A 14,357-nucleotide genomic window follows, 5' to 3' on the forward strand; every position below is an offset into this window, starting at 1 on the left:
AATCTAAGATGTAATTCAGTATATTAAATTTTCTTTTTTTTTAAAGAAAACGTGTATCTTTTCTTGGAAAGGAATATGGAAAAAAGATCATTATTAATTTTGGGGGTCTTTAACTGATTTTATGGGAATGATTAGTATGATTGCATGGTTTACAAAGTATGAAAACTGTCTAGATTTGGTATGTTTATAAGGATTATAGCAGAGGAGTGCCATTACTTGTACATGTCATTTGCTAAATAATGTTTCTTCCTTATCTGGGATTCTTCATTTAATTGAATGCACTTTTCCCCTGTGGGAGTGGAAGAAAGGACCTGAGATAGGAAGGCAGTGATATCAGTAACCTTTGGCCTCTCCTTCACCATCCCTCCTTCATTTGATGCATCCCTAAGCATTCTCCAGGACCAACCTGAGATGTAACTTCCTCAGTGACTCCTCCTTGAGGTTCTCCTGTTAAGCGTACGTCCCCTGGGCTCCCCCTTCTTAGCGTGCTGATGCTTCTAGAAGGCATGCTGCCTGATGCCAGGGCCATGGTCTCTGTGGGATCTCAAGCCTGGGCTCAGTACCAGCACGAAGCAGGGCTTTTGGTCATTTCGCATTGAGTGAGTGGAGTCCAACTTCCAGATCAACTGAGTTAGCCTGATTGATTAGTAAGGCAATAGAGATAGAGGAGATAGAGACCAATAAATAATCACCAAAGTACTTATTGAGTACTTTCTATAACCATGTACACATTTACTTTTACAGCAATGGGATCACACAACACATAACATTTTTTATAAGTGCTTTTTGTCTTTTAAGAATATATATATATATATTTTTTTTTTGCGGTACACGGGCCTCTCACTGTTGTGGCCTCTCCCGTTGCGGAGAACAGGCTCCGGACGCGCAGGCTCAGTGGCCATGGCCCACGGGCCCAGCCGCTCCGCGGCATGTGGAATCTTCCCGGACCGGGGCACGAAGCCGTGTCCCCTGCATCGGCAGGCGGACTCTCAACCACTGCGCCACCAGGGAAGCCCTGTCTTTTAATAATATTTAAAACCATCTTCCTAAGTCATCTTTTCTTCACCATCATGTTTTATGGCTGTATATACAATCTACCATTGTTTATTTAGTCCATCTTTTATGAAAACTTTGGTTGTTTTCAACTTTTAAAAGATCTAAAGCTGCAATAAGCATCCTTGAAGCGAAATCTTTACATACATTCTTATGTTTTTTTAAACTATGAATATGTTGATGTGGAACTATTTAGTTCAACAGAATATATGCTTTAATGATTTTGGTACATGTTGCCAAAATGCTTTCTAGATAGATTATATTCCCACTAGCAGTTTTTCTGAAAATGCTTGTTTCCCTGCATCCTTGCTAATTTAATAGGCTGAAAAAAGTTAAGATCACATGAAGTATTTTGTTCATTGCTGTATATATGTGTGTGTATGTATATTTTATTCAATGCTATATCTTAAAATGCATTTTCACTTTTAAAAATAATTGCTTATTCATGCCCTTTGTCTATGTTTTTATTGATATTTTATAAGTGCTCATTTATTATATGCAGGATGTTAATACTATGCTATATGATAAGATATTTTCTCCAGCTTTTTGTTGCCTTTTAGTTTTGTACACTATGATGAGAATGTATTTTTTCTGTTCAGAGATATCTGTGAAGCTTTTAGATTTATGGTTTTTAGTCATTCATATGTAAAAAATCTTCATTCTTAATTGTTATAATTACGTTTTTGAGATTTACATTTTTAATTTATCTGGAATTCGTCTGGATGCTCAGTGTTGGGGTAGGGATCTAACGTTATATGTTTTCAAAGTGGTCTTCTGTGTAACCTGACACTTGGATGAGTGGTCCGTCTTCTCCCTGCTTCTTTATTATATCCAGAATTATTATACATATATGCTTGCATCTGCTTTTGGACTTCGTGTTCAGTGTTACCTTAGGTTGAGGTCCTGGAAAAGAGGAGATGTGCACACAGGAAGTGTATAGGGGAAAGCCCTTGGGTGCGACATCTGAAGGGGGATGAAGGAAGTAGGAGGAGGAGGAGGAGAGCTGAGCTGTGATGCAGTCACAGCAAAGGCCTCAGCCAATCCCCTGGGAAGCTCTGGAACTGGGATGACCCCGCAGAGTTGTCCTACCTGAGGCAAGGGCCCCTGGCCTTTATACTTCCCCCTGTTGAGTAGTTAGGCATTGGATGCAGTTGCCCTTGGGAGGGGGTATGATCTTCAGTGAATTTACTCTCTTCAGCAGAGGGTAGCTCCCAGAGAGGGACTCAGCTGGGAGCTGTCGGCCACCAACCCTCCCAGCTGCTAGGGGAATGAGTGCCTCAGCCTTGAAGGGGGATCTGGGTGGTGCTCCACTGCCCTCACCATGGTTACGTTGATCTGTCTGGCTATTCTTGTGCCAGCATCACACTATTTAATTATGTAAGTAACAAATTTTGTTCTGTTAGGACATTTTCTTCAGTTATCTCCTTTTTGTCATTTTTCCATATAATGCATCTCAGTAGACATTTGGGATTTTGCTTAGCATTGTGTTATGTTTATGAATTAATTTGAGGAAGAATTCACATCTTGAAAAATTAGATCTATTCAGGAAGACAGAGTATCTTTCTATTTGTTCAACTCTTCTTTTATGTCCCTTAGTCGAGTTTTATAGCTTTTGAAAATTACAGATTTGCATATTTCTTGTTATATTTTATTCTTACCCATGAGAGGCCATGCACTGGTAAGACTGACCAGTGAAGAATCTACACAGGGGATTATGAAGGTCCTTTTACTAGATTTAAAGGAACCCAAGTGGATGGTACAGGAAGGGAAAGTTTGATAATTATCAAAATATCTCAAAAATATTCTAGTAAGGAAACTGTTGAGGATAATATTTTTTTCTTATGGTGTCTCTCTTTTTTTAAAAAAATTAGGTAGTCTTAGCCAGCTGGTACAGGATTTATATCAAAATAATGGACTTGATTGGTATTCAAACCAAAATATGTTGGACAGTTACCAGAGGAGAAGGACTCAGCCCTATTGAAAGCTGTGAAGGCAAGTTTCTATGATATTGTCCAGTTGTCTGTTGCAGCATAATAAATTTCCTGCAAACTTAGTGGTGTACAGCTTCTGAAAGTAGGGAATTTGGGCAGGGTATAGGATGGTTGGTTGGTTTCCACTGTGTCAGAGGACTCTGCTAGACTCAAATGGCTGGGAAGACTGGAATTAACTTGGGGCTACTTCACTTAGAGCCAGAATGTAAGTACCTGCATGGTAGTTGTACCTGCAAGGCTGGGCCCAACTGAGACTCAACTGTGACACCTACATGTGCCCTTTTCATGTAACTTGGGCTTTTGTGTAGCATAGTACCTCAGGATAGTTAGGCTTTTCATGTGGTAGCTCAGGGCTCTAAGTTGATACTGCATGGCGTCTTCTATATGGCTTCTGCCATGATCTATTGAAGCAGTCACAAGCCCAGCCAGACTCAGAAGCAGGGGCATAGGCCCCGTACCTCTACAGGAGGAGTGTCCATGAATTTTCAGCCCTGTTTTGAAACCACAGTAGTTACTACTCTGCTCTCATCTATGTTCCACACTAGTGTCATGTGTTCATATGGGAACCAAGGCAACCATTTAATATATATGGCAACCATTTTCAAAATAAGCACATTTTAATGTAAATTGCCAGACACATAATTTATAGTTAGAGCATATTTTTTTCTTTATTTTTAAAGGATTGGGAGATCCTGCTTGCTTTTATGTTGCTGTAATTTTTATTTTAAATGGACTAATGATGGCATTATTCTTCATATATGGCACATATTTAAGGTAAGACTATTCATTTTTCGTATGTGTTTATAATATTATATACTAGAATAGTAAGAATAGTGGGATAATGATTGACTTACAGTTAGTTTTATAACAATGTCATTTCTAATATATCTATTTGTAGATACAAAATTATTTCCCATTTGAATGATTTTACCATTGGCTTAGCTAGCCACATTTAAAATAATTTTAAAGGTTTAAGTAGAGCAGGATGGGGATATTCGATAAATATTAAATATTCATAGGCATTTGTACATAAGCAGTATATACTGTTTACATAAAATATAAAGGAAAGAACCACTCATTATCAAATGGTGTTAATGACTATTTTGCTGATGTTAAATAGAAATATATTCTATACAGATATACTTCATAGTTGAGCAACATTTCTAAAACTAAAAGATAGACAAATTTTCTGAGTTTTGTATTTCTGTTTCTTCTTTATTTTGACCATTCCTTACATTACTTGCTTGAACTATTTTACCTTCAGAGTATCTTTAGAATTTTCTTTTTTACTTCTTACTGATTCTTTGCGGTACAGAAGTATAGCGTATGTATGTGATTTTCAATTTGGGTTAATGAGTGTGAATCTGCTATTATCCTGTTATCTTCTTTGCTTTGGAAGTGTGGCATTCTTAGTTTAGTGTGCCTCAAAGAATCTATTGCATCCTAGCTCAGTGTTTGAGTGTATAGCAGTTGCTTGATAAATATTTGTCAAATGAGGAAGCTATTAGAAGACCAACTTAAAATATATTTGCATAGAGATTTAAGATACTTAGAGCAAAGTCAGAAATGTTAGCATCAAAGAAAGTTCTTTTAATTATGTAATTGGGGGAGACCAAAATGAAAACTCATGATTAAAAGATGATGTGAAAAATTTTGTTTTTGAAACAAGACACACAGAAATAACTTAACCAAAGTATCTGATCATCAGGAGAGGGGGCTGACTTGAAGGAAAGCAAGGCCAGTGTGCCTTGTCTCATGAGAAGCCAAAGTTAGATGAGTTTGAGGGGATCTATCCATTTTGCTAAGTACTACCCAGCTGTCTTATGGAGAGCTTTATTACATTTGGGAAATTAGATTTTAAGTAAGAGAAGTTAAAACATGGAACATGGCATTATTACTAAATTGCTAATCTGTAGTTATGCTGTTTTGCAATTGAAAGAATTTCTAAACATTTATTAAAGTAAACATTCAGTATCATTTTCGTATAATGCTTGCTATAACAACTGTTTCAGAGGCTGAAGGCACAATATCTGCCGCAGAGAATATGAGGTTCTAGTTTTGGTTGAGGGATTCTTGGTGGTTTGGGCCCTGGCCTGAGATTTTTTAGTCCGCAGACAGCAGTGTGCTCCCTACATGTTCATTTGTTCAGTCAGCACATAAAGTGCGTACCAAGTGGTCTCTTTTTGAGATTGCGTGTTTGGGTTCTGAGAGCATGGTGGTGGGGTGAGGTGAGAGATGGCAGTGGTGGTAGGCGTGTGTCAGTAGAAGATAGACAGCAAGGATGAAGTGCTTACAGTTCTGGGGGCAGGAGAAATTTGTTCTGTGTGGAGCAGTCGATTTAGCTCCGCCTTGGAGGGTCAGAGCATTTTGGATAGGTGGAGGAGAAAAGAATCCCAGGGGCGAGCAAAGGTGGAAAATCTGGGATATGGAGGGGTTACAAGCAGATCAGTTTTACTGGGACGCAGATGATTGAGGAGGCGTTGTGGAAGAGTAAGATTGGAGAAATGAGTTGCGCTGGTTGATGAATGACCTTAATGCCAGGCTGGTTTGAAACCACTTCCAAAGCAAGTGAAGGAAATCAGAAATTTGACCAATAGAGGGACAGGATTCAAGGTGAGCTATGATCTCATGTGACCCTTGACACCCACCTGCCCCCAAAGTCAGCCAGTGACTACTTCAGCACAGAATCTGTCAAATTGCAGGGCTTTACCTAGGGGATTTTAAAATCAATTTAGTGAGTTAGGCCCAGCAACTTTTTTACATGAAAAAGAACACAAATGTAAAAAATAAAGTATACCATTATAAAATAGGTGTTATTTAGAGAAACTTCTGTTTGTTGCTTATTGTATATATGTGTGTAGATGTACATGTGCTGAGTTGTGGTGTAAAGTCTAATTTCTTATTGTAGTTTTAGGATAAAAAAAAAAAAATCCATAGACCATTCACTGCTTAGGGTAGCAGGAGGGAGTGACTTTACCTTAAGAGGATTTGGGTCTTGCCAACTAGCTGTCTCTGGTTCTTCTCCCAGCTCTGAGGGCTGCATCCTGTTTCAGCTTCACCCACTTTACTGCTTTGTGCCCCAGCTGGCTCCTTTGATGTTGTCGACTCTTGTACCTGGTGGTTTACCCTCTGGAGCTGTGCTTGGATATAGAGACCCCACTAGTGTCACACATTTTCTTTTCCCTAAATAATGTCTTTAGTCCTGTCCAAACACATCCGAAACTCTAGGATCATCCACCCATCCCCAAATGACACCCAGTTCTTGTGCATTGTGGAGCCACTTGTATTCTCTTGACTGTTGCACTGCACCCTGGGGGCCCAGGTGTGTAAATTATACTCCAGTAGTGACCTTGGTCTATAATATGTTGAATCAAGTCTTCTGTCACTTTTTCTATCAGTTTTTTTATTGCATTTTTAAGTGTTCTTGACATGAGTATTTTTAGAGGTGTCCAATTAGAGGTAGTTCTTAATGTTTTCTTCCTTGATTGTTATGTCTGTCACCCTTATAATTTTATAAAGTGGGATAAAGCTGCAGGCTTCTTAACATGTAGGTTAAGAATAAAGAGGAGGATATCTTCAATTGAGTTTAGAATCTTTTTTATAAATTGTGTTTCTATTGAGAAATAAAAGTTGATATTTGTTTAGCAGATTAGAAATTTATAGGCAGATTGAGTATGACATTTTAAAATCCAGAAGTATATTTGTTTTTAAACTAAATACACACACACACACACACACACACACACGTTTTCTGAAGTCAAATAAGCCAGTATATTTCACCGGAAATGGAAGTAGAAGGGAAAATAGAAAACATAGCCAAATGGTGAAATGGGGCTGGGCTGCCAACCTCTGACTTAAGGAGATGAAGTAAGATGTTTTTGCAAACACAGCCTATTTCTAATGTACCTTCTTGTCTGGAATTCTCAGGATTTTGGTATTTCTTTAAAACACCTATTGTTGATTGTTTTCTAAAAGCTGTGTTGTGAAGACATAGTTACAGTTATTTATTTCATAAGATGCCCTGGTATTTCTCAGCCACAGACTGACAGTTTCTGGAGGCCAGTTTCTCAAGACCCCGTGTGTGCAAGTCTCTGTTCTGCCAGGGGGAGGGAACGTAGGAGAGTAGTTAGTAGGCTGTTACAAAAGTCCCCATTGCTGCTTTTGAGGGGAATTCAATACATTCCTGAGGAGTGGAATCTCTTATTGATAAATGCAAGCTTTTCTTGTTGGACCTGAAGGGCAGATATCATGCAAGTAATATTAATCCTTTCGTTCTTTGTCATTCAGTTTGATTTTAATATTATTCTGGAGTGTGGGATGCTTCTTCACTAGTCCACTGTGCATTGTTAAGTAAGAGTAGATTGGATGGTATGTATAGCTATTAATATTTACCCTGAAGCAGTGGTATGCTGGTAAATGTTTAATAGCCAACTCTCGGGAAAAAATATACATATACCTAAAATTTATTATAAATTTTATTGATATAAAAGATGTGTACAAATAATAACAGAGTTTCTAAACAGGATTTTTTAGTTCTTTTTGGAAATAGCTCACCAGAAATACTCTGACTAGCTCAAATAAAAGAAGGAGTGTGGTACTGGGATACAGAGGTCTTGTGGTATTAGGGACAGGAAACAAAGTATTTGGGCCTCATGAAAACTGAAAGTGGGAATTTGAAAGCCCTTTTAACCAAGGAGGCCTGTCCTCTCCATATCAACTCTCTCTCCTTCCCTCCTCCTACTCCACGTGTTTCTTGTCTCTATTACTTCTGATAGAGGTGTCTGTCAGAAGTATGTTTATTTCCCCAGTTAGTTGGTTTCGTCCTTTTGCCTTGCTTTGAAATTCAAAGGAAGTCAAAACAAACTTTGTTTTTTGAGGGTGAATATTTCTATTAGTGGAAAATTAATTTAGGACAGAATTAGTCCTGAAAAAGGGATGTCCATTTGAAGATGTGTTTTTGTTTTAAGGCTCATCCCCCTGTTGCTGTTACAGAGTTCATGCCTACTTGCTACCACGTAGTTATTCTTTTTTTTTTTTTTTTTTCGGTATGTGACCCTCTCACTGTTGTGGCCTCTCCCATTGCGGAGCACAGGCTCCGGACACCCAGGCTCAGCGGCCATGGCTCACGGGCCGAGCCGCTCCGCGGCATGTGGGATCTTTCCAGACCGGTGCACGAACCTGTGTCCCCTGCATCGGCAGGCGGAGTCTCAACCACTGCGCCACCAGGGAAGCCCACGTAGTTATTCTTTATTTGTTATTCTTTATTTGTCACCATCCTTCAGTCTGTCTTTCTTGGTTCCTTCCCTTCTGCCAAGGAATATGTACATCTCTTACCTTTCCCTCTCAAAGGACAAAATTGAAGCAAGATTTTTTAATTGGTCTACCCATTGGGTATCCTTGTCACCCCCAATCTAATCTTTAAAACTCCTGTTCATTTCTCTACTGCAGTCTGGTCTCACCAGTGGTGAGTGTGTGGTCCCATCCACCTGTACCACCTGCCCCTTTTACAGTGATTACCTGGCAGCCAGCCAAGCCATTCTTTTGTTTGGTTTTAATCTAAGGATGGTAAAATAATGCATAAAACCACTCAAGGTTTTCACGGAGAAGTGCTGTGAACAGCCTATAGGGACTCTGTTCCTGTCTTTTTGTGCTTAATTTTCTCTTTAGTTTCTCACTGATTATGGCCATCTTTAGAATTTCTACACCTCTCATAAAAACTGTAGCTGAAGGATGGACAAAAATTCCTTTCCCACAATTCTTTTTTAAAAATTAATTAATTAATTAATTAATGGCTGCGTTGGGTCTTCGTTGCTGCAAGCGGGCTTTCTCTAGTTGTGGTGAGTAGGGGCTACTCTTTGTTGTGGTGTGCAGGCTTCTCATTGCGGTGGCTTCTCTTGTTGTGGAGCACGGGCTCTAGGCATGTGGGCTTCAGTAGTTGTGGCATGTGGGCTCAGTAGTTGTGGCTCATGGGCTTAGTTGCTCCGTGGCATGTGGGATCTTCCCGGACCAGGGCTCGAACCCATGTCCCCTGCATTGGCAGGTGGATTCTTAACCACTGTACCACCAGGAAAGTCCCTCCCACAATTCTTAAGGCGAGAAATAGAGGAGAATCATTAAAGCACCTAAGTTTGAGTATGATTTTTAGATCTTGTAATAGAATCTTTGAGCCCTTTTCCATTCACTGTTCTACTGCAGGGTGCCCAGAGAATACCCCTTTTTGATTTTTAGGCTCTTTCAGCATGTAGCTCTCTGTTCTAGATCATCTGAGCAGATCTTCTTTAGAAATCATTGAGCATTGAGTAGAGTTGATGACTCTGAGTCCACTTATATGGTCTGGTAACTCTCCAGGCCCTGCTGCCTACTTGCACACTTGTTTGTTGTCCTCCATGGAAAATACTTTTACTGAACTTTACTTTTAGGGTCTTAAAAGAAACAACTATATGAAATTCCTTACTTTATGTTTCATGCATCTCTGTGGTTTGAGTACATTACCTACTGTAGTACCCACTGTCCTCTCTTAGGAAACTTTTTTATGTGTGAAATGTGTCCTCCCTGTGGAATTGTATAAAATATTTACATATATTTTTAAACAATAGTAAAGTGAACATCTGTGTGCCCATCATTCAAATTAAGAAATATCATTATTGGAAGCTTTCATTCACTTAAAATTCCTCCTTAATGCATTTTCTTCCCTTCTCCCAGGCCTCAGAGGAAATGGCATCCTAACTTTTGGTCTAAGTTTTTCCTTGCTTTTCTTTATAACTTTACCACCTATGTATCTATTCTTAAATATGGTATATTGTTTAGTTTTGAAAAACTGTGGACATTGTTTTTTTAGTTTGACACGTGTAAGTTTACTCTTTTTAATATTACTATTTTTTAGGATCCTATTTTGCTCTGTTTTTAGTACTCATATATGTGATTTTGTGATCCATTAATTTTTCTTAGAATAATTTTGTTGACACATTACAAATTGAAATGAAAGGTAGCAGGCTGTGTGTGGCATTTCAGTTTCCCTGAATGTGTATTTCTTTGATTGCACATCTCTCCCCAATTCATCCTCCTCCCTATAGAAGTGTGCCCCATAGTTTGGGATGGTCTGACGATTTGTGATGTTTCAGTTTGTTTTTTGAAGTTTCTGTTCTAATGGTTTTTCAAGCCAAAATTAATAAAATATACTATTTTATTTCCTTTAGTGATGAATAAGAACATCTGTTTTAATGTTGTCTGGAAGATTTTTATGATTGTTTTACTCATAGCTCTTTGTCTGACAAATATCAACAGGTCCCCAAATAAGTTTATTGAACTACTTTTTTAATTATATTCTACAGCTGGGTAAGAGACTTATTAGTGTGTTTTTAAAGTTAATTGTCATTATTTTGTGTGTACGTACATGACCTTGGCTTATTGGCTTTTTGTGATAAAATGCAGCAGCAGTTTCTTACCCCGTCTGTCTCCATAACCCATCCATTCCTTTGTCCAGAGAAACCACTTTCACATCTTTGAAATCTCAGCAATTCTACCATGGAAACCAGTAGCCCATACTTAGGTTCTTATAACCATGTAAATATTGCTCACCGCTGAGTCACGTAGGGTAATTAATTGTTTGCATGGTAACAGTTTCTTTCCTGTAGTTAGTAATTGCCTATTATTTTGTTTTCCTTTGGTTTCTGTATACTGATTAATTCTGAACCACAACTAAACTGTAAAATGCTTAATTTATATGTTGCCAAATGTATAAAATTCACCGTTTCAGTTCTCCCCCCCCTAGTCCCTGGGGCCTCCCTCTTAGAGTCCTGTCTTCTGGTTCCACACTAGGCTGATCACTCTCTAGGCTTGCATGTTGGAACTTTATATTTTACTTTTTCACTTGATTTGACTGATTTTAGTATTTTATTTTCCTCAGACTTTGTTCCACTGTCTTCTAAGAATTCAATTTGGCTTTTCAAAATTTAGTTCTGTTTTGCCATCAATTCCTTTTGTACGTGGCTTTTTTTTCCCTCTGGCAGCTTTTGGGTTCTTCTTTTTCATGTCTTAAATAAAGGTCATGATGTGGTAGATTTCGTTTCATCCTTTTCATTGGATACCCTGTGGGTTCTGTTCATTTGGACATGTGTATTCTTCTGTTCTGGGGAAAATTTTCTAGTATTATTCCTTGGATGACTTTCTCTTCTCCATTGTCTCTGTTTTTCTCAAAATCCTATTGTTTGGATATGGAACTCTTGGATTGAAATCTAATTTCTAGTTTTTTCCCTCCCTTATTTTATCTGTTATACTTTATTGTACTTTCTATGAGGTTTCCAACTCTCCTAAAGAGTTTTGAGCTTGAAGTTTTCTTCTGCTTCTTGCATTGTCTCTTGACTGCAGGTCCCCCTTCAATTTGTATTTGTTTCTGTTTTTCACGCTGAAAGCTTCCTCACAACCTGGTGATCCTTAGCTTGACATTTATTTTTAAGAACGAGGTAGCTTGTAAAAGCCCGTTGGAAGGGTGTAAGGTGGATGGGACTTACTGACTAGTGGCTTTTATTATAGAATGAACAGGTCGGGATCATCTTGTAGCTTCTTCATTTACCAGCCTCAGAAGCCTCTATACGGAGAGTGGAGGCACATTGGATTCTTAATCACTTCAGTGCAGAAGTGACACCAGGTACCAGTGACAATTGCCCACCCCCACCTCTTGTGGACACTTACGTGTGAGGGCTCAAGTCCACTCACAAAGGCAGGAAGCAGTATTCCCCGTCTCTCTTTTCCATTCCCTTTATTGCATTAAGGGAGCTTTTTGAGGAGAACTTTTAAATGATTTTCTTTATGAAGGTCTCTACATTTAATGTTTGCTGCTCAGTACCTATGTGACCACTCGGATCTGTCCCTGACTCTCCTTCTCCTTTGAATATTTACCTTTCTCTACCTGTTTCTGCTAAGTTCTTTACTGCTTCTCAGCTTTTGTGAGAAAAGCCTGGCCACTCTTTTGTAGACATAGCTACTCATCAGAAAATGCCTTCCACATGAGGAACGAACCACTCACAGAGTACAAAGAAAATCCAATTCTGGTTTTCTGTTTTTCTCTATTATCTTTGGCCATTGGAGGTTCATAGTGGCTTCTTTGATACCAGAATTTTTTTTAGAACTACTTTATTTATAGATAGGTTCCAGAAGCCTTGAGGGACTGGAAGATTAGTCTGTATGTCAAAACCTCCTTTTAATTTTGCTTAATAACCCCCTTTCTAACCTGAAGTGAATAGTCATAATTAATATAACCAGTTTTCCAACACTGTCTTCTCATGATCCAACCCAAGTCACCTATGAAGTGACTCAGTGTTTTTTTTTAGGCTCTGTGGCAGAATAGACTTAACTTTTTACATCAATTTCTTACTCCTTCCCCGCCGTCCACCTGTTTTAAGGAAAAGTTGAATTTCTTATTCTGTATGCTAATTTCACTTGCATTGTTTTATTTGACATTTTTTTGTTCTTCATTAATAAATCAAGCATTTACTGTTTATGCAGGCTGGATTTTTGGTTAAAAACGTGTCTTAAGTAGGCTGTGAATTGAACCAGCTCAAACTTTTCCAGCTCCATGGTTTTTTTTGGTTTTTTGAATGTTCTATTAACTTGGCCTGCTAGCACATCTTTAATCATTTGGTCTAACAGTTGTATATGAATATTTAAAAGATGTGTATTTCTCTTCAGCATGCTTAAATTGATGAAAGTTATTGGTTAAAAATATTGGTGTCTTTTCTACAAAATCTGCCCCCTTTTATGTCATTATCTCAGCAAATGACATTTTTTTTTAAATTTAAAATTTTTGGCTGCGTCGGGTCTTTGTTGCTGTGCGCTGGCTTTCTCTAGTTGCTCAGGCTGGGGCTACTCTTGGTTGCAGCGCGTGGGCTTCTCATTGCGGTGGCTTCTCTTGTGGTGGAGCATGGGCTCTAGGCACACAGGCTTCAGTAGTTGTGGCGTGTGGGCTCAGTAGTTGTGGTTTGGGGGCTCTAGGGCACAGACTCGGTATTTGTGACACACGGGCTTAGTTGCTCCACGGCAGGTGGGATCTTCCCGGACCATGGATTGAATTCGTGTCCCCTGCACTGGCAGGCGGATTCTTAACCACTGCACCACCAGGGAAGTCCCTCAGCAAATGACACTTGACCACACTGTTTGTTGTCCAGGTCTAACCCTGGGAAGATATCCATGACTATCCCCTTTAGTTACCTCTGAAATCCAAGTAGTCACAAAATCCCATTGGTTTCTTCCTTCAGAATATCTCTGGCGTCCTTGCACTTCTTTATTTGTACCCTATCATTTTGCCTCCCTGGGACACCCTGGCATTCTCTGTCCTCTGGGACATCCCAGCATCTCTCTTACTAGGATACCATGGTATTCTCTCTCCCTAGGACTGCCTCAGCTCTGCCATCAGTCCAGTCCCCCACAGGGCTATTTGTACACTGTGGGACTGTGACAAGGACAGTGCAACAGGAGCACAAGTTTTGGGGAAGAAGGAAGAATAGTGAAAGGGGCCTGGAAGCGTATGCAGGACCAGATCCCACATGGCATTTTAGACGTGTTTAGGGGTTTGAATTTCCTCCTGAGAACAATGGGATGCCAACGAAGGACTGAGTGGATAGTGTTAGTGTGATCGTATTAATTTATTTTTAATGATGGCATGATGTAGAGAATACACTGTAGGAGGAGTGAGCCTGGATATAGTGAAGGTGTGCAGGAAGGTGCTGCCATTGTCCATGTGGAAGGGGATGGTGGCCTGAGCTAGTATAGTGGGGGTTGGATGGAGAGAAGCGAACAGACTCCATGATATTTGGGAGGCAGAGTTCATGAGGCTTTGTGATTGAGTTGTTCTTTTTAAAATAATTTTAGGACAGCACAGGTTTGCACGTTGGTGTAATTTTCTCCAGTGGTGCTCAACATAGGGTTAAGAAGCTAGGAGTGCCTGTGAGGAAGGAGAAAGCTGTGAATAGTGGGGAATGAGCTGGAGTGTTGGGAGATAACAGCCCTGAGGAGGGCAAGTGAAGAAATGAGCTGAGATGAGCAGGGTTTAATGAAGGGCTCAGGAGCAGTGTCTGGAAGTGACAATAGAGGTGGCTGCTGGCCTCACCTCCAGGTCAAGAGCCAATACAGGAGCATGACAGAGTGACTCTCACAGCAAGGTGAGGTTTCAAGGCAGGAGAAGGAAGCATCTGGGTAGAGGCTGAGGCTGATGAGGAAAGAAGTTTTTCACCATGGAATGGAGATCCCAGTAGCAATGACGTGAGATGTTGTATGTTTGACCACAAGATTCCCCCAAAATGAATGCCAACAGTCTTC

General features: G+C 39.5%; 1 protein-coding gene across 3 annotated transcripts in view; it reads left to right on the forward strand.

Annotated features, from left to right (window-relative positions):
- DPY19L1 (dpy-19 like C-mannosyltransferase 1) overlaps positions 1-14,357 on the forward strand; it is a 95,123-nt gene that overhangs the window by 18,887 nt on the left and 61,879 nt on the right. For all 3 annotated transcript variants that reach the window (XM_030857521.2, XM_030857522.2, XM_030857523.2), the window contains exons 5-6: positions 2,925-3,045; positions 3,725-3,818. In XM_030857521.2, coding sequence (XP_030713381.2) covers positions 2,925-3,045; positions 3,725-3,818 — 215 coding nt within the window. The remainder of the gene's footprint in view (positions 1-2,924; positions 3,046-3,724; positions 3,819-14,357) is intronic.

The sequence above is a fragment of the Globicephala melas genome, chromosome 9 (assembly GCF_963455315.2).
Source record: "Globicephala melas chromosome 9, mGloMel1.2, whole genome shotgun sequence".
Classification (NCBI taxonomy): Eukaryota; Metazoa; Chordata; class Mammalia; order Artiodactyla; family Delphinidae; genus Globicephala; species Globicephala melas.